The sequence below is a fragment of the Piliocolobus tephrosceles genome, chromosome 5, assembly GCF_002776525.5.
Source record: "Piliocolobus tephrosceles isolate RC106 chromosome 5, ASM277652v3, whole genome shotgun sequence".
In the NCBI taxonomy this organism is placed as follows: Eukaryota; Metazoa; Chordata; class Mammalia; order Primates; family Cercopithecidae; genus Piliocolobus; species Piliocolobus tephrosceles.
The window spans coordinates 55312-74476 of record NC_045438.1 but is presented as its reverse complement, the minus strand read 5'-3'; the positions used below and the strand labels follow the sequence as shown (position 1 = coordinate 74476).

Below are 19165 nucleotides of genomic sequence, written 5' to 3'. Positions count from 1 at the left end.
ATCATGTGACATAAGATTTATTGACTTCACATCAGCATTTAAGTATTGTTAACTCTATGTAATAGTATTTGGGTTGGGGACTGGTGTGTTTTCAGTTGTGAGGTTAGTTGTATGACCTTATTTTTGTCTTTATTTGCAGATCATGTATGGTCTCAGGAGGTGTATTCAGGTTCAAGTTGACAATGGGTAGACTTCTGATAGTTAGTATTGAGTGTCAACTTGAATTCAAGGATGCAAAGTACTGACTTGTGATGGTTAATACTGAGTGTCAACCTGATTGGCTTGAAGGATACAAAGTACTGATGTTGGGTGTGTCTGTGAGGGTGTTGCCAAAGGAGATGAACATTTGAGTCAGTGAGCTGGGGAAGGCAGACCCACCCTTAATCTGGGTGGGCACCATCTAATCAGCTGCCAGCAGGGCTAGAATATAAAGCAGGCAAAAAAAAAAAAAGTGAAGACTAGACTGGCCTAGCCTCCCAGCCTACATCTTTCTCCCACGCTGGATGCTCCCTGTCTTTGAACATCAGGCTCCAAGTTCTTCAGTTTTGGGACTCGGACTGGCTCTCCTTACTCCTCAGCTTGCAGACGGCCTACTGTGGGACCTTGAGATCATGTAAATTAATACTTGATAAACTCAGCTTTGTATATGTGTCTATCTATCCTATTAGTTCTGTCCCTCTAGAGAACCCTAATACACTTGATTATCAGAAAAGACAATTATATAAACTGCTTTTAAGACCGTTCTGAGAAAGATTTATTTCTTGCTAATTCATTATGAAAAAACGAGAATGTTAGTTCCATTTCACAGGCTTATTTCACACAAGTGGGATAATATATCAAAGTATAAGGTGAACTGTATAAATGAATAGTTTTTATAAACATGATAAATGCCTCCATCTAAAACTCTAATAATTTAACAAAATAATCAATGACTAAAGGAACACAATAAAAGATAATCAACCTGTCACATATTTTCTCATTAATATTTATATTCTACTTGTTTATTCCTTTTGTCTTTGGTAGCACATGTTACTAGATAAGCAACAGCAGATATTAAAACAGTCAAATAAGGGTACCAGAAGTAGTGCTCTATATGAAGGAAGATTGATAAATAAACCCTGAAGTTTCTTTCTGGGTTGTCTAATACAACCAACCTAGAAAAATCTGCTCTCCGGGTCTAGGGAACTAAGAGTTCCATGTAAGTGGACTGGTCCACCAAAAGTTAAGAGGAGAAGGAGAAATAGCTATTCCCTTAGTAGTCACAAATATAACAGAGTCTCTTTTTTAGGATGAAAATATAAAACACTGTGGATCAGAGGTTATTATAGCTATTATTTAATATACAAAGTCTGACATTCTCCAGTAAAAACAAGATTTTCTCACCCTGTCATTCATGAATAAAGTAATTCTGTAAATTGTATAAGTTTATTTTGCCTTAAGGTTTCCTTAGATAAACTGGCAATTACCAATAAGAGGCTACCCAGGCTTTTATATTGAAGCTTATTTGAAAACTTACCCATTGTGCACTGCAGCTCTAGGATCACTGCTACTCTTCACTTTGATCATTAGTAAAGAGAGAAGAAGATAGAACATAGCCAAACCAAAGCACAAACGATATACAGCTTTATAGCCAACCAAAATATTACAAGGGACAACACCTTTCTCATTCTCACAAAATCCAGGAATCTAGAAAAACAAAAGGGTTTGATCCATCATTTTTTCATTAACTAAAAGTAAAAATTGTATGTAATCAAATAGTTTAAGTAAACGTTTAGAAAACTGGAATTTGCTTTACAATTTATGATGAATATGTACTCAAGATGAGTCTGATACATTTTAATCACATCCAGTGGGGAAAAAAGAGTTAAATCCCCATCTGAGCAAATCAGAAACTATAATACCAACTCTATGCTGGATGCTTATTTTGAGTTATAGATTTATCCTACATTTTAAAAACTTGCATTCTACTTGAATAGCATGATATACTTGTTTTGGTAGTGTAAGTGCTATTTCTGAGACTACTGTTCAAAACTATTAATACATCTATTATTCATATATATAATAATAAATTATTTCCTCCCACTCCTTCCAGTCCCAGCACTCTAAAAAGAACTGCTTTTTCAGCACACTAGTCATGTACTAGTTTTCAAATCCAAAGGCTACTGCTTAATCACATTCCTTAATCTCATTTTTATATAGACACTATCCCTGTCATTCTTAAAACTTTCTTCCTAGAACTTGTACTTTTTTTTTGTTCTTTTCTGTTATCCCTTCCCTCCCAGTTTTTTAGGATCAGAACCAGGTTTTCCTTTCTCCACTAACTCCCTTAAGTAAGAGATTTTGGCAAAGTTCTAGCTCTGCTCACTCTGAATGCTCTTCAGTATATATGATGCCATGGTTTCAACATTCAATTTCTATCCTCAAGGCAGTCTCTAGCTGTGATTTCTTTTAAATTCCTTCATGTTTTCTACTTGCTGCTGTACATTATTATGGACTTCATGTTTGTGTCTACCCAAAATTAAATGCTAAAAGCCTAACCCTCAATGGGAGGACAGTGGGAGATGGGGTCTTTAGGTGGCAATTAAATCATGAGGGTAGAGCCCTCAGGATGGGATTAATGCTCTTATAAAAACAGATAGAAGAGAGCTGCTGCTTTCTCTCAATAATGTAAGATGACCATGTGTAAACCAGGAATAAGACCCTCACCAGAACTTGACCATGGTGGCCCCTTGATCTCGGACTTTCAGCCTCCAAAACTGATAAATAAATTTTTGTTGTCTTAAGCCACCCAGCCTATGATATTCTTGTTATAGCAGCCTGAACTAAGACATACATATATACATATAAATATACACATATACATGATACAATACCACCAAGTCAACATGTTAGAAGCTAAATTTATTACATGTTCCCCATCTCCTTCCACAACCTGACTCTCTCTAAAAATTTTTCTTTCTGGGTTAATAGCAACACTTTCCTCCCAGTTCTCTAGGATCAGAACCTGGTTGTTATTTATGATTCCATCACTGCCAATATTTCAGTGCCAGGTTCAGTCAATTTTACATCCAGAAAATCTTACTTCAGGTCTTCTATTCTCTTCTTGATTATACCACTGCAACAGCCTCCATATTTAACTGCTTGACTTTTATACTTTATTAATTGTAAGATTAATCTTCCTAAAGTACACTTTGCTCAAAAAGCTCTTTTATACTCATTATGCTTTCTATTTTTCAATCTCTGTATATGAAAGTTCTAATCATTCTTAGAATATCCTTTTTTCCATGACCCACTAAGATTCTGACACCTGACTAGAATTATACTTCTTTCTGTATATTACCACAGTACATTTCCTGTACCACCATCAAAGAACTTAACAAGGTAACGTATATTATCTTTGTTTTTACTAAAAGATTATGAACTACAACTAGGATTACATACTGTCTTATTCTATATTATTCTGTTTACAATATCCCTGAATCAGTTTTATTCATATACATATATACCCTATAGCCTCAGTTAATCAATAAATAAGAAATGAGACTAACCTTATTTAGTTGTTCTTCCATTCCTGGTATCAACATTACACAAGCTACACATACTCCAACAAGCAAGAAAAGTGCATAGATCAATCTAGTTACAGTGGAGTTGTTTCCACTAGGACAGCATCGGCACAGCAAACACGGGGCACTTCCACACAAACACGGTATCTGGGAAAAAGAATATTATTAAAAATACTATTAAAAGCCAGTAAATCAGTAGATCTTAAAATGGTACAAGGAAAATTGACATTCTATCCAAAAAAGAAAAAAGACTAAAAGTAATTACATCAAGGGACATAAGGTATTTGGTTCATATAAATTATCTATATACCACAAAACTTAGCAACTTCTAAGAAGGAGTAAAGACAAAAAAGCCCTTGGACTCTATGACAAGTAAAATGAACAAACAAGCTAAAATAAAAAGGGGGAAAAATCATCAGTAGTAACCAAAATTTAAATAAGAAAAGAAATGGAATATTCATGAGTAGCACAGCTGCTAAACCCCACCACCTCCAGCCCCTGCCCTTTAGCCCCCAGATACTAGACTGATGAATACACAAAATTCTGAGGATTCTCAAATACATCCAGGGAGGAAAAAAAAAGTGAATTGATATGTTTTCCTTCTTTTGACCTGGTGATAGTGATAATAATGAAAACTACAACTAGAGTGAGCCAAAAAGGATAATAATACAACTGGGGCTAGCTAACTTTCTCCAGTGACCACCACACTAAACTAGCAGTATGCTCCCAAGGGATCAGAGACCACCACACTAAACTAGCGGCATGCTCCCAAAGGGACAGAATATCTTCCTGTCCAGGAGAGAGGAACACTGGTACAGAGTATTTACCAATATTTAAGAAAGGCACAGAGTAAATATTCTCATAATACCATAACTTGGGCTGAGATGTCAGACTTCTAGAAGGTGGATGAACCAGATCTTCCAGCCCTAGAATTACAACTCTAGGGGAAAACAGTCTTAGATACCACAGTAAGGGAATGTTGTAGAAGCTACAGCACTACACCAACCAATATAAGGTAAGAATAAAGCTGCTTTATATTAAACGTCCACGAGACAGAAATAAATGTCATGGCAACTATGTAAATATACTTTAGCAAAAATGAAACATAAACATCTCCCCTCAGAAAAAGGAATGAAGAAAATATAAGGCATATGAAGAATTCAGTCTGAAATAAATATAATCCAGTAAGGAAATTCCCTACCAGTATTTCATTTGAGCTATAGAAAAATAACAAAAATATTTTTTTTTTTTTAAAAAAAGGAGACCTTAAAAATGAAATAAGAACAGAACACAATGGAAAGTGGGAATCAAAGGGCTAAAGAAATGAGAAGGGGAAAAACAGACTTAACTAATAACTATCAAGAAACAAAACAGACATAGGTATAAAAACTACTGATGAAAAAAGGCTTGGGATAATCACTATAAATTCAGGTCAAGATGGAGAAACCATGATCAGACTTATCCTCCTGACTTAAACAATGGAAAAAACAAGTTTTTCAGACAATGAACAATGGGCAATGTAAAGCAGTAATTTCTAAGAGGAGACAATGTGAGCCCTATGACTGGCCCTTATTTTACCAATTGATCGATTGACAGAGTCTCCTTCTGTCGCCCAGGCTGGAGTGCAGTAGTGCGATCTCCGGTCACTGTTAACCTTCCCCGCCCCCACCCCGGGTTCGAGGGATTCTCCTGCCTCAGCCTCCTGAGTAGCTGGGATTGCAGGTGTACACCACCACACCCAGCTAATTTTTGTATTTTTAGTAGAGATGGGGTTTCACCATGTTGGTCAGGCTGGTCTCAAACTCCTGACCTCAGGTGATCGCCTACCTCGGCCTCCCAAAGTGCTGGGATTGCAGGCATGGCCCACCTTGCCCGGTCAACTGGCCCTTATTTCTGCCTGGGGAGAACGTCCACTGTGGGGAGGGTCTGGGAATTTTACCACCCAGAGGTGAAAAACTTTGCAATCCATGAGGCATTGGGTAGAGATATCAGAAGGCAATTAATACTGGAGAAAAACCAGCCATCAAACTGAAGGCTGCACTAGTTGCACTTAACGAAACCTAAAGGCAAATAAAAAGATCACACTGTCTCTAAGTAAAATCACCCAAGTCAAAGATAAAAGCCCAATAATTTTTTTTGCTTAAATAAAAGTATATCCAGCACTGATCAAGGAAAAGTTCACACTGGACAGCTAACAAAAAATTAGCAGGCAGGCAAAAAACAGAAAAATACAATCTATAATGAAGATCAATCAGTCAGTATCAACCTGGAAATGATATAGATAACTGAGATCATTTATAAATAGGGCACTGCAGTATTATTGTAAGTGTATTATGTCACATGCTCAAGGAGTAGAGGAAAACTTGATCATGTTACGGACAGACATGCAAGATAATTTAAAATTAAGACCCATATCGTACTTCTCCAGATGACAAAATAAGCCCCCTAAATATCGACAAGACAGAAGAAAAGATTAATAATGAACCTAAAGACATAAGAAACTAAATGATCCAAAATGAAAAAGAAATGAAAATAAGAAGATCGGAACATCGTGAGACAACTTTAAATAGCCTAATATAAGTGAAATTAGAGATGAACTTCAATTGGAGAGAAGTGAACTGGAGAGAACAGACACAAGGGTGCTTTTGAGGAAGTAACTGTCAAAATTTTTCCAATTTTATGAAAACTATTAATTCACAGATCCAGGAAACTCAACAAAGCCCTAGCAAAATAAACACAAAAACCACACCAAATCACATCATAATCAAATTACTTTAAAAAAAGTAATAATCAGAAAAAGTAGGCAGAAAAATAAAATGTACATTATAAACTGAGGAACAAAGAAATCACACTTCTAGTAAGAAACGGTTCAAGCCTAAAATCAGTACTGAAAGAAAAAAATATATAAACATAGAATTTTGTACTCAGTGAAAATATCTTCCAAAAATTAAGGCGAAATGACCATTTTCAGGAATAGAAAAGACAAAATAATCCAAACAAGCAGACTTAAACTACCAGAGATGTTGAAGGAAATCCTCCAAGAAAGAAAATTATACCAGACAGAAATTTGGATTTGCATACAAAGGAAGAAAAGAAACAGTAAACAGATACATTCTTCTTATTTAAAAAAAAAGGGCCAGAATTACTGAGACTAAATCCAAAGACATCATAAGAAAATAATAGACAAATATCCTTCATAAACATAAACAAAAACTTCTTAATGATATTTTAGCAAGTCAAAAACAGCAATATGAAAGTATATAAAAAGTGTAACATATTGTGACTACGTAGAGTTTAGCCTGGAAAAGCAAGGTTGGTTCCACTTTTAAAAATCAACCAATGAACTCTACCGTAAAAACAGACAAAAGAAAAAACATGGTCATCTCAATAGATGTAGAAAAACCATTTGACAAAATTAAATACCGATTCATGATATAAACTGTCAACAAACAAGGAACAGAAGATAATATCCTTAATTTGATAAATGGCATTTACAAATATCTATAGCTCTCATCCATAATTGATGATGAAAGTCTGAATGTTTCCCCGTAAGATATCAAACAAGGCAAAATACCTCTCTCACCATTTGAATTCAACTTCACACTGGAGGTCCCAGCCAACATAACGAGGCAAGAAAGAAAAACTGAAACATAAAAATTGGAATGGAAGACACGAAACTGTCCCTTTCACATGCAGCACAACTGTCTACATAGAAAATCCCAAAGAGGGCCATGAACCATGGCTCACACCCGTAATCCTAGCAATTTGGGAAGCTGAGGCAGGAGGACCATTTGAGCCTAGGAGTTCAAGGATATAATAAGCTATGATAGTGCCACTGCACTTGAGTCTGGATGACAACAAAATCAAACAAACGAACAAAAAACAACAACAAAAATACCCCACAAAAAACCTACAAAAATGCAACTACAACTAACTCTTCAACGTCACATGATAAAAAGTCAATATACACAAATCAGTCATGTTTCTACATATTAGTAACAACCGAAAACAAAAAGAAAATAGTTATAAATCTAACAAAACATAGAAAAGATCTCAAATAATGAAAACTACAAAACATTGGTGAAAGAAATCAAAGACCTAAATGAATGGCAAAATATACAGAGTTCATGGATTGGAAGACAATTATTTTCAAGATATCAAGTCTTTCCAAACTTATCTATAGATTCAGTCTAATTCCAATCACAATCGCAATATCAGATTTACAGAAATAAACTAGCTGAAAAGCAAAAACACTAGAATAGCTCAAACAAGTCTGAAAAAAGAGCAAAGTTAAAAGACACACTACCTGATTTCAAGACTAGCATTAAAGTGACAGTAATTAGAGTGATACAGGGAAAAGGGTGGATACACTAAGCAGAACACAATGAAGTTCAGAAATAGACTGATGCAAATATGATCAAAGGATTTTCGACAAAGATACCAAAGCAATTCACTATGGAAAGGATAATCTTTTTAATAAATGGTGTTGAAATAACTGGATATTCATACTTTCTTTTAAAAAGTTAACCTTAAGGCATAATCAAACCATATACGAAAATTAAGACTTCCTGGATACCATATAAAAAACAGGACTCACAATAGAAAAGCAAATGAATTGGGCTTCATTAAAATTAAGAACTTTTGCTCTTTAAAACACACTGCTGAGAATGAAAAAGCAAGCCATAAACTTGAAAATATTTGCAAGTGAGGTATGTGATAAATCATTGGCATCCAGAATATAAAAGGAACTCTAAAAACTCAGTAATAAGAAAACATACAACTCAATTAAAAAATGGGCAAAATATTTAAGCAGATACTTTAATCAAAGGCATATAGACAGCAAATAAGCAAAGAAAAAGTGCTCAATATCATTATTAGGGAAATGTACATTAAAATCAGAGACACTACTACATGCATATTAGAACGGCTAAAATGAAATAAACTGATGATACCAACTACTGACAAGAATGCAGAGTGACTACTCTCTTACTTTGGTGATGAGAATGGAAAATGGTACAACCATTTTGGAAACCAGTTTGTTTCTTATTTTTAAGTCAAACATGCACTTACTGTATGAATAAGCAAATCCACACTCAGATATTCAAGTGAAATAAGACCTTATAATCACACACACAAAAAAACCTTTATGGGAATGCTTATAGCTACTTTATTTGTAATCATCAAAACCTAGAAAGGCTCCTCAAACGGTGAATGGATAAATTGTGGTATATCCAAACAAAAACAATACTAACAATAAAAACATACGGAGAATGAAACTCAGATGAATTATGTGCTAAGTAATAAGAAGCCAGACTCAAAAACTATATATTGTAGGATTCCACTAATATGACACTCTAGAAAGGCAAAATCCTAAAGACAGAAAATAGGGGTTGCCAAGGATAGGACAGTACAATTTTTTAGGATGATCAATGTTCCAAAATGGTTACACGACTAGATGCACTTGTCAAAACTCATGGAACTGTGTATTACAAAGAGTAAATTCTACTGCATATAAATTATACTTTAACTAAAAAAAGTCCTTAAAATAGAGAATACTCTAAATAAATGAATTAAAGGATATTCACAGATCTAATATAAGAAAAATTCCTTAGATGGAAAAATAATCTGTGAATCAAAAGAGCACACTACTTTTTGAGAAGAGGAAAAAAAGTGATAAAAGATTTAAACTCAGACTTATCTGGTTATTTAATTTCTAAGATAAAGAAAAACTCTTCAGCTACTCAGGCAGAAGAAACAAATCACCTATGCATGTGCAGAGTTGTTTTGGGAGGGTATGGAAACCAAGCTGATATAAGACAGAATACAATACAGAAATAACTACAAAGTTCTGAAGGAAATTCGTATACTATATTATACCAGTCCAAAATGTGTCTCAAGAATTTAGCAGACACTTTCAAAAACCAAAGATTCCGGCACCCATAAATCCTTTTTGAAAATTCTACTGATGACAAAATGTGGTCAATTAGGAGATGACATTAAAATAAAACATTAGAGGCCGGGCGCGGTGGCTCAAGCCTGTAATCCCAGCACTTTGGGAGGCCAAGACGGGCGGATCACGAGGTCAGGAGATCGAGACCATCCTGGCTAACCCGGTGAAACCCCGTCTCTACTAAAAAATACAAAAAACTAGCCGGGCAAGGTGGCGGGCACCTGTAGTCCCAGCTACTCGGGAGGCTGAGGCAGGAGAATGGCAGGAACCCGGGAGGCGGAGCTTGCAGTGAGCTGAGATCCGGCCAATGCACTCCAGCCTGGGCGACAGAGTGAGACTCCGTCTCAAAAAAAAATAATAAATAAAAAAATAAAAAATAAAAAATTAGAGCAAAGCAACGGTAAGCCAAGGACTGGTAGAGAGCTTTGCATCCACTTAAGTTTAGAGCACTGGTTCTCAAACTGTAACAACTACCAGAATTACCTGGAGAGCTTATTAAAACATAGAATGTCCCCAGTCAACATTTCTATGGTACAACATAATGGCGACATAAAAATGATAGTACAAAGTGCTTCTGGTTAAAGATGGCAGACTGAATATATTAATTTACCTACGTTCCCTGTAGAAATCCCAATCAAATAAAAAATAAAGGTTTGGGGTTTTTTTTTTCTTTAAAAAATGAGGAATAAAATGTAAAAGTCAAAAAGAACTAGGAGAACAAATCTGGAAAGTAGAAAGTACAAGGTAGTAACAGCCTTAACAGAGAAAGCTGAATTCTAAGTTATCAAATGAAAAAGTTAACAAGCAACACAATTCATTCGGCAGAATACCCAAATAGTTCAGGAACTGGTGGCACCAGAAGTCTCTGTAAGTGGTACTAAAGGTAGAGTAAAAATAGATGATTGGTTGAATGTCTTTTCAAAGAGTAGTTAAGACTCCCAGATTTCATTCCATTTCTTGCACTAACCAACTGAAAAGGATAAAACATGAGGTTTGACAGGGGAACACCAAGAAGAGTTGACAAAAGGGGTTCCATACTAAAAATATAAAATTAAATCAAATTTTATGTACTGAATGTGAAGAACCTCATCATTCTTTCCCTCACTTGCCTTCCAGAATGCAGGTATATTCCTCAGGTTAGAGACTGGAAATGTACCCTGGATCTATCAATAGCCCTAGATAAATATCTGCATCAGGCTTCCACAATAAACTGGTTCAGCCAGATCACTTCACTGTAGACACAGCTGACAAGTCCTACACCAAGCTCTTGAGTGTCCCACTCCTAAATATGAACAAATAGCTACTGACCACTGAATACTGAGGAAAACACTAAGATCAATGAAAGTGGGTGGAGTGGATAGGAGAAACTTGAAAAGAAATTATATGCAAACATAAAAGCATAAAAAAATCTAATATTTCTAATATACTTACTAAGTATATTAATAAATTATATAGTGTAGGGTACATCATGAAGATAAAAATAAAGATTTTTTTAAAAAGGGAGAAAGATTGCTTCCATGAAACAAACACAGGATGCTATAAAAATGGAACAGAGGCCAGGAACGGTGGCTCACACCTGTAATCCCAGCACTTTGGGAGGCTGAGCCTGGCAGATCACTTGAGGTCAGGAATTCAAGACCAGCCTGGCCAACATGGTGAAACAGTCTCTACTAAAAATACAAAAATTACCGAGGCATGGTGGTGTGTGCCTGTAGTCCCAGTTACTCAGAAGGCTGAGGCTTAAGAATTGCTTGAACTTGGGAAGTAGAAGTTTCAGTGAGCCAAGATCACGCCACTACGCTCCATCCTGGATGACAAAGCAAGACTACATGAAACAGAGAACAAAACAAACCTCTGGTAATTAAAAATGTTATAGCAGAGGTTTTTGTTGTTGTTTTTTGAGACAGTCTCACTCTGTTGCCCAGGCTGGAGTGCAGCCTTTACTAGAGTGCAGTGGCATGATTACAGCTCACTGCAGCCTCAACCTCCCTGGGTTTAGGTGATCTCCCCACCTCAGCCTCCACAGAAGCTGGGATCACAGATGTGCTGGGTGTAGCTGGGACCACAAGTACACACCCCCACACCTGGTTAATTTTTTTGTATTTTTTGTACAGACAGGGTTTTGTCATGTTGCCAAGGCTGGTCTCCAACTCCTGAGCTCAACTGATCTGCCTACCTTGGCCTCCCAAAGTGCTAAGATTATAGGCATGAGCACACCGCCCCTATAGCAGAGGTTTAAAAATTCAACAGAAGTCCAGTCAGTCAATAAAAAAAACTTAAAAAACAAAATTCAATGGAAGTTCTGAAAACAATCAAGGAAATTTCTCAGAAAGCAGTGCAAAAAGCCAATGAGATGGAAAGCAGAAAGGAAGAAACATAAGAGTTTCAGTCCAGGAAGCACATTATCTGAATAACAGAAAAACAATGTAGAAAATACAGGTGAGAAAATTAAATAACTCAAGAAATGTAATTAACTGGTGGAGAAGAGAAGGATGGAGAGGTCATACAGAAAAAGTTTCTAAAATGACTTCAGAATACCCAGCAACAACACTGTAAGTCTGCAAAGGAGCATCAAAATTCTGACGGAAAATGACTTCCAATCTAGAATTCTATGACCAAAGTGTACCTCCTATGTGCTTCTGTCAAGGAGCACTATACCAAAACATGGTCATCAACCAAAAGAAAACAAGCAATGAAGAAAAAAAGGGTTTCAACCTAAGAGAGAGGAAATGTACATCCTCATTTGAGGATAAAGTGAGATCCAGGATGAAAACAGTGACTAGAGCAGGTCAGATGATTCTGGGAGAGATAACCTCCAAGGTTCGATCAATCATAACATATATCTGAACTTACTCAGAAATGCATACAGCTGGGGAAAAGTCTGAGGTCAAATAATTTAAACACACTGAAAATAGGCTGGGCGCGGTGGTTCACACCTATAATCCCAGCACTTTGGGAGGCCAAGGCAGGTGGATCACTTGAGGCCAGGAGTTATGAGACCAGCCTGGCCAACATGGCAAAATCCCATCTCTACTAAAACACAAAAATTATATGGGTGTGGTGGCATATGCCTGTAATCCCCGCTACTCAAGAGGCTAAGGCAAGCGAATCTCTTGAACCCAGAAGGCCAAAGTCGCAGTGAGCTGAGATTGCACCACTGCACTCCAGCCTGGGCAACGGAGCAAGATTCTATCAAAAAAAGAAAAGAAAGTAAACCAATGAACACAAAATTTTGTGCATGAAAGGAAAAGTCTTTGTATATTTGTTACAAAGCTGACCTATGAAGAGCATTACACAAATAAAGAACTAATATTTAAGTGCTTACTATAGCTTTACAGATATAAACTTATATAAATAGTCACAATAATGTTCATTTACCACAATTATTTAGTATTATGGAAAGCTATGGGGACATTAATGAGTGTATGTGATTTTGGTGGGGGTAGGGATGAGGGCCAGTTGAAATCAAGGGATGATTGCTAAATCTTCGTCTTTCATAATTAGAAGACAGGTCTAAAACAAACAAATAAAATCAAGAATACACTATATGTATGTTAATTAGAAATGTGGAGATAAAAACCAAAAGAAATACTGTCTCCAAAGGGTGGAAATGGGAGTGGTACTATTTTTCTTAAGCACACAGAGAAATATGTACATACAGAATTATGAATTTAAAAATTTAAAAATCATACAATTAATTAAACCTGGGAACTAGGGGAATGGGTGAATATTGATTTGCTCCACTTTTCAGAGAAGTGAATCTAAAATTAAAATGTCCTTAAAAATTTACTCCAACTTCAATGTTTTATACAATGTTTTTCTTAAACTTAAAACAGGCTTTCTTAACCATGGTATTATTGATATTTTGGGCTGAATAATTATTTGTTGTTGGGGGCTATCCTACACATTGTAGATTTAGCAGCATCCCTGTCCTCTACCAACTAACTAGATGCTAGTGGCACCCCTCAGCCCAGCTTGTGACAATGAAAAATGTCTGCAGATATTGCCAAATGCCCACTGGGGAGCAAAACTGTGTCCAGTTGAGAATCACTGCTATAGAAACACCTCCTTAGAAGAATCTCTTCAGGAAACTCTTTTGACAAATGTTAACATTCAAGAATTACTTTTTTTTTGTTTTGTTAAATTCAAGAAAAATTAATTTCAATGCTTTGCTTAAAAATGTTTAAAATGCTGCCATTCCTAAGAATGTACTTTTGTCTATTCATCCACCCATGTGTATACAAATACACAATGCACCCATGCATTGTGAGAGAAGGAAGATTTTGGGGGGACATTTTTATTTAACTTCTACTCTGCATTGCTTGACTATTCATAGCAACTATAAATTATTTCTATAAAACAAGTCACTGTATTAACAAAAATTTAGGAGAGGTTGGCAAAAAATACGCACTTAGTAATCACTAGTTCTTAACGACTTAACTACATTAAATATCTTGATAGGTATTGTATATAAGGTTCAGTCATTCAAAAAAAATCAATTCTGTCTACTCACTAATATCAATGTTGAGACTGTGATGGGGAAAAGCATGTAAGTAGGTATTAGTGATTGGTAATGTCGTAGTTATAGTATTAGTTGGTATGATGTTTATAATGTTTGAAGTAATTACCAATAGAAAAAAGAAACAACCGCGCATGAATAAAAAATTATACTGCCATGAACCAAGGATTATAATCAATCCTTGGTTGATTATAATTGATTGATTATAATCAATTCTAGGCCTCTTAGCTGCAAACAAAAAATGAACAATTTAACACTCCAATTTCTGCTCAGTGCTATTACACATAATTTAACTCTTTTTAGTTTAGCCATTTTCTACAATTAATTTACAAATAAGGAAAAAACTTACTAAATTTGATTAAGCCTGCAGAAACTTGTACTAACAACAAATGAGGCTGGTTTGTTTTTAATTCTGGCTTGCCTGATCTAATTTAATGATTGGAACATTACTCTTTTTTTGGTCTGTTTTTTGTTTTGTTTCGTTTTGGACACAGAGTCTCACACTGTTGCCCAGGATGCAGAGAAGTGGCGCCATCTTGGCTCACTGCAGCCTCTGCCTGCTGGGCTTAAACATTCTCTTGCCTCAGCCACCCGAGTAGCTGGGATTACAATTGTGCGCCACCACAACCGGCTAATTTTTGTTTTTTTTGTTTTGTTTTGTTTTCTGAGACGGAGTCTTGCTCTGTTGCCCAGGCTGGAGTGCAGTGGCATGATCTCGGCAACCTCTGTCTCCCGGTTCAAGCAATTCTCCTGCCTCAGCCTCCCAAGTAGCTGGGACTACAGGCATGTGCCACCAAGCCCAGCTAATTTTTTTGTATTTTTAGTAGAGACGGGGTTTCACCATATTGACCAGACTAGTCTCCAACTCCGGACATCAAGTGATCCATCCATCTCATCCTCCCAAAGTGCTGGGATTTCAGACGTGAGCCATCGCGGCAGGCCCTCAATGTTACTTTTGAAAAGTTGAATAAATTTTAATTTCATCAAAACCTCTAAGTAAATGAGGACATTAACTATTAAGAATGTAGAAGAGGTGGTTCCCTTCAATGACTATTGGCCTGCACTAAAATCAAACAATTAATGAATAGAGACAGAGGCACAAGAAGAAAAGGGAAAAAGATTACTGAAACTGCAAACAAATAAATTCCAAACCGGGCACAGTAGCACCTGCCTATAGACCCAGCTACCCGAGAGGCTGAAGTACTAAGACTTGAGCCCAGGAGTTCCAGGCTGCAGTTCACTACGACTATTCCCTGCACTTCAGCCCGGCCAACAGACTGAGATCCCTGTCTCTAAAAAACTGCCTCACTGCCGCTACCTTTTTAATTTACTTCGTTATTAACACAGAAGCTAAAAGGTAGTGTCAATTTTATCACGGACATTCTTCTAATCAATAAAGGTGGCGATCTATATTGTAAAATGGAAAACATGTATCTCATCTTTTAAATCTCTATTATATCCAAAAAAAACTACAGCATGCCCACTTCATAACTGGGCAAGATACGACATTACAAATTAAACTGCGTAACATCTTCCAAGAAAAAAACGATGAAAACAATCTTACATGATAATCAATTATCAGCTTTCAAAACTGTTTATTACACTAAATATGCCTTTGTATGAAAGTCAATAAACTCTCTAATATCTTGAGATAAAATATTCCAAGTTTCCGTGCAAGAAGAAATATCATGTAATCAAGAGAACAGACTAGCTGGAGTAATAATCTCCACATCATTATTTGATTAAAATTCAACATTTTTAGTTCAAGACATATGAAAACCTTTTTGAAAAGAGTTATATAACGGAATTATTTGGGAAGTCAGAAAAGCAATTGTTAGAAACAGAACAAATTCCAGACTAAAGAAAAGTGATTTGAATCCAAATACCTCGCCTAAAATTACAAATATCTTTTATTAACTGCACTGCCAATGTTTTGCCTACTATTTTGGAGGGGGCAGAGATTATTTTAAATAAACTGAAATAAATTTGTGCCATATAGACCAAAGTCTTGCCACTATACTGAAAATAGTTTTACTCTAACAACCCTTTAATGAAAATGCAATGTACAGCGAACTAAGCATGAAATTTCAGATGACACACGCATGCCTTGTGCCTAATGACAATTTGGTCTTTAGGCACAAAACATGTGCGTGTCATCTGAAATTTCAATTTTAAGTTGAAATTTGAAATTGACACTTCAAACAGGCATGGCAGAGCTATGACTACTTGTTTCAAAAACAGTATTACCACATTAACATTACTGCCAGGCGGTCCCAAATGACGACAAGCACTTTTTAATCACGATCTGCGCCACAGAACAAAGAGGGCGACATGAATCCAGGAACGACAGTGCGGCAGTCTGAGGTCGCCGGTAAAGAGACGACAACAGAGTGGGTACCCCACAGAAGGAAAGGCGCAAAGACCTTTGTAGACATGGCTTAGGCAGATACAAACAAAACCATGAAAAGGGGCCTGAAGGAATGGGAGACAGCGCTCCCGAGCGGGGGGGGAGGGGTTCTATTCCAGTTCTCTCCCTCAATTTGGGTCATCTTCCCATCGCCACCACACCTTACGGCCAGTGATCAGTTCTTCGCAAGACCCAAAGCTCTGAAGCGAACTCCGAGTGACGAGAAGAGACGAGAAGAAAACGGGGACAGCGAGGGCACTCCCTGTTGGGTGGGGCCCCACATTCCCGCCGGGCTCACCCAGCCCCGGCTCGGGTCGCCTTCTCTTTAGTCTCTCACACTAGCACCCCAGAGGCCGCAAAAAGCACCTTACCCAGCTCGCCATGGAGCACAGCCCCAGGACGCTCCCCATCTCCACAACGTCACCAGAGCAGCAGATACAGACAAGATGGAGACAGCGCCTTTCTCGCCTCTCCGAGATTATTTACTATTTGCGAGACACTTCCGGCACAGAGCTCAACCCGCCCCTCAGCCTCGCGTCACTTCCTTCCAGGCCGGGGGTGGGAGAAGACTCGGAGCGGGCAGCGCTGAGATTGCGCGTGCGCGTCACTAGATGGCCTGGCTGTCCTCTTTCCTGGAAAATTTCCCAAGGACTGCTGGCTGGAAACTTAAGGCTAGTGCCGATCTGACCGTAGTGTGCCAAATTAAGAAAACGGTGTGAGCAAAACCAATCTTTACCTACCATTAACTTGTATTTGGGCATTAGTAGAGAACAGAGGTGAGGTGGTGGTTGACGTTTTGCCCTCCTTCATCTGAGGAACCTCTCTGCTTTTTAGGGGATTGCTTCCTCTTTCTTAGTGTTTGTCCGTCCTAACTCCACTTATTTCCCATTTTTCCCACTTTTGCATCCTGTTTTGCGCTTATGTTCACAACATATTCTTGCAACCCGCTGCCTGGAACAAGTTTTATTGGGATATTTATATTCATCTATGTGCTTCAGTTTCTCTGTATCATTTCTGTTTGCTATTGACTTATATTTTAATTTCTTGTGCTGTTAAGATGTTACAAGAAATTTGCGCATTAAAATTATTTTTAATTAGATAAGACATACTAATTATCAAACTCAAACATCGGTTTCGAATGGCATGAGCTGTTGAGGCATGTGGAACCCTTGCATATTAGGTGATGACGCACATCTGCAGGGAATGCATTCCTATAAAAGTTCCAGGTTTTTTTAGAGTTATTGGTTCTTGAAAATATTCTGGGAAACAGCTCAAACTTGAAACAGTCATTCCCATAACTAATAATAAGAAAGTGATGTAAAAATCTACAAAAATGGTATGGGTCGAGGTGGGGTAAACACCTAAGAATCTGGAAGAATGTCAGAATCCCTACTCCTAATTATTGTAACCACTAAGGGACAATCTTGCCTTATTCTTCTTTACCCTATCAGTGGTTTTGTAGACCACTCTTAAAGTATTATAATAGAGCAGCCATAAGATTTAAAGAATTGTGGAAATGCCTGTAATCCCAGAACTTTGGGAGGCCAAGGCAGGCGGGTCACAAGGTCAGGAGTTCAAGACCAGCCTGGCCAGCATGGTGAAACCCCATCTCTACTAAAACTACAAAAAATTAGCCGGGCATGGTGGCACGCGCATGTGATCCCATCTACTCGGGAGGCGAGGCAGGAGAATTGCTTGAACCCGGGAGGCAGAGGTTGCAGTGAGCCGAGATTGGTCCACTGCACTCCAGCCTGGGCCACAGAGTGAGACTCAGTCTCAAAAAAAAAAAAAAAAAAAAAAAGATTTGTGGAAATGGAAATTACAAACCTAACAATATTTTTAATTATGCTAAACTTAAAGTAATATGTTATTTATGGGAGAAAAGAATCCTATTATCTCAAGTCCTTAAACTTTTCAAAGTATCACAGAAGGAGACAAAAAACACTTATATGCAAGTAACTTTAAGGTCATAAAGAATATGTTGATTAGACAAATGGAGAATGGGTCTTTTAAAATTTAAATTAGTGCAGGTTCTTGTCTCTTGCTACATTCAAGAGGGTTTCTGAGATATTCGTAAGTTCTTGCACTATTCAATAGAGTTTTTTCACCTGAGATATCCAGAGTTAAATACAAAAGTCCTTGTTAATCTTTCTGGAATGTAACACTTGGCCTTGAAATATGTTTTAAAAAATTTACTTTTATTTAACCTGTAGGCTATGTGGAGTGGAATTTGCTCACTTAAGTTGTTATATATACAGCATTAATTAGACACGACAGTATATAAATTATAAACTGTTTTATTCGTTACAAAAGTCTACGACATCAGTCTTGTTTTACTCTTTGCCAACTATGAAAGAAAATTGAAATGATGACTTTTTCAAATATCAACCCAAACACAGCTGAAAGCATAGTTTTCTCAATGTATACCAGCTATTAGTAGGAGCACCCATTTCTCCAGGCGACTTCCTGTAGCACACATATAACATACAATGCCAAAATACAAATTAGTCTAAGTAAGTACATTAGTAAAAAACATTCTATCTAGCCGAGCATGGTGGCTCACACCTGTAATCTCAGCACGTTGGGAGGCCGAGGCAGGCAGATCACCTGAGGTCAGGAGTTCCAGACCAGTCTGGCCAACATGGCGAAAACTTGTTCCTACTAAAAATATAAAATTAACAAGGCATGGTGGCACACCTCTGTAATCCCAACTACTTGGGAGACTG

General features: G+C 37.2%; 1 protein-coding gene across 1 annotated transcript in view; it reads right to left on the bottom strand.

The window, feature by feature from the left end:
• Positions 1-17017, bottom strand: part of SERINC1 (serine incorporator 1) — a 28543-nt gene extending 11526 nt beyond the window's left edge. Inside the window, exons 1-3 of the mRNA XM_023197142.2 lie at positions 16811-17017; positions 3549-3710; positions 1517-1686 (exon numbers count right to left, since the gene is read on the bottom strand). Of these exons, the coding sequence (XP_023052910.1) occupies positions 1517-1686; positions 3549-3710; positions 16811-16849 (371 nt within the window). The 5' untranslated portion in view covers positions 16850-17017. The remainder of the gene's footprint in view (positions 1-1516; positions 1687-3548; positions 3711-16810) is intronic.
• Positions 17018-19165: the final 2148 nt, after the last annotated feature.